Source organism: Bison bison, unplaced genomic scaffold, assembly GCF_000754665.1.
Source record: "Bison bison bison isolate TAMUID 2011002044 unplaced genomic scaffold, Bison_UMD1.0 scf7180017864180, whole genome shotgun sequence".
Lineage (NCBI taxonomy): Eukaryota > Metazoa > Chordata > Mammalia > Artiodactyla > Bovidae > Bison > Bison bison.
The window spans coordinates 11970136-11970895 of record NW_011494752.1 but is presented as its reverse complement, the minus strand read 5'-3'; the positions used below and the strand labels follow the sequence as shown (position 1 = coordinate 11970895).

Genomic DNA, 760 nt, shown 5'->3' with positions numbered 1-760 from the left:
GTGCTTGGCTCGCCTGCTCCTCCCCCAGCAGGGCTGCCTTCACGTGAGCCCTGGGCCTCCGCCTGCAGGCACCTTGACCAGCGGCAGGAAAGCAGAGCACGTGTACACACTATACACACACTACCCCAGCGGGGATGAGGCGGGTGTGCATGGGCGTGTGTGGAGGTGTGTGTGTAACAGAAAGCCCAGCAGCTCTGCTCACAGCGGGCAGGCTTCCACCGCCTCCCCCAGTTCCTCCCCGTCATCCCCCGAAACTGCAGGAATGGAGATGCTGCAGTTGGACAGTGCTTCCATGGACATTGTTGGACAGTGCTTCCACGTCCACTGCTCCGTGTCCCTGGGACACTTAGGAGAAGCAGTGTGACCGGAGGAAAGGAAGGTTCCCGCGGGGGTGACCTGTGCTGACCCCTCTCTTGCTCCACCTGCAACCCCCACACCCCAGAGGCCTGGGTGGAGAAGCCTTCCTTTGGGAAGCCCCTGGAGGAGCACCTCACGATCAGCGGCCGGGAGATCGCCTTCCCCATCGAGGCGTGCGTGACAATGCTGCTGGAATGCGGGATGCAGGAGGAGGTGCGTCTGGGTGCAGCCGAGCTTGGCCGTGAGCGGGTCTCCTCGCCCGCAGATGGAGCCTCCGGGGTCTCTCCTCCTCGGTTACCATCCTCACCCGGCCCCACAAACCCAAACCTGGGAAGACGCAGTACAAGCCCCCTGTCCTCAAACTGGTCCTGCTTCTCCCATGAGCCTTCACTCTCCAGGGACA

The 760-nt window shown here is 63.0% G+C and overlaps 1 protein-coding gene across 1 annotated transcript in view; it reads left to right on the top strand.

The window, feature by feature from the left end:
• The window catches only part of ARHGAP44 (Rho GTPase activating protein 44), an 89902-nt gene that overhangs the window by 66936 nt on the left and 22206 nt on the right, over positions 1 to 760 (top strand). The window contains exon 10 of the mRNA XM_010843185.1: positions 443 to 570. Within this exon, the coding sequence (XP_010841487.1) occupies positions 443 to 570 (128 nt within the window). The remainder of the gene's footprint in view (positions 1 to 442; positions 571 to 760) is intronic.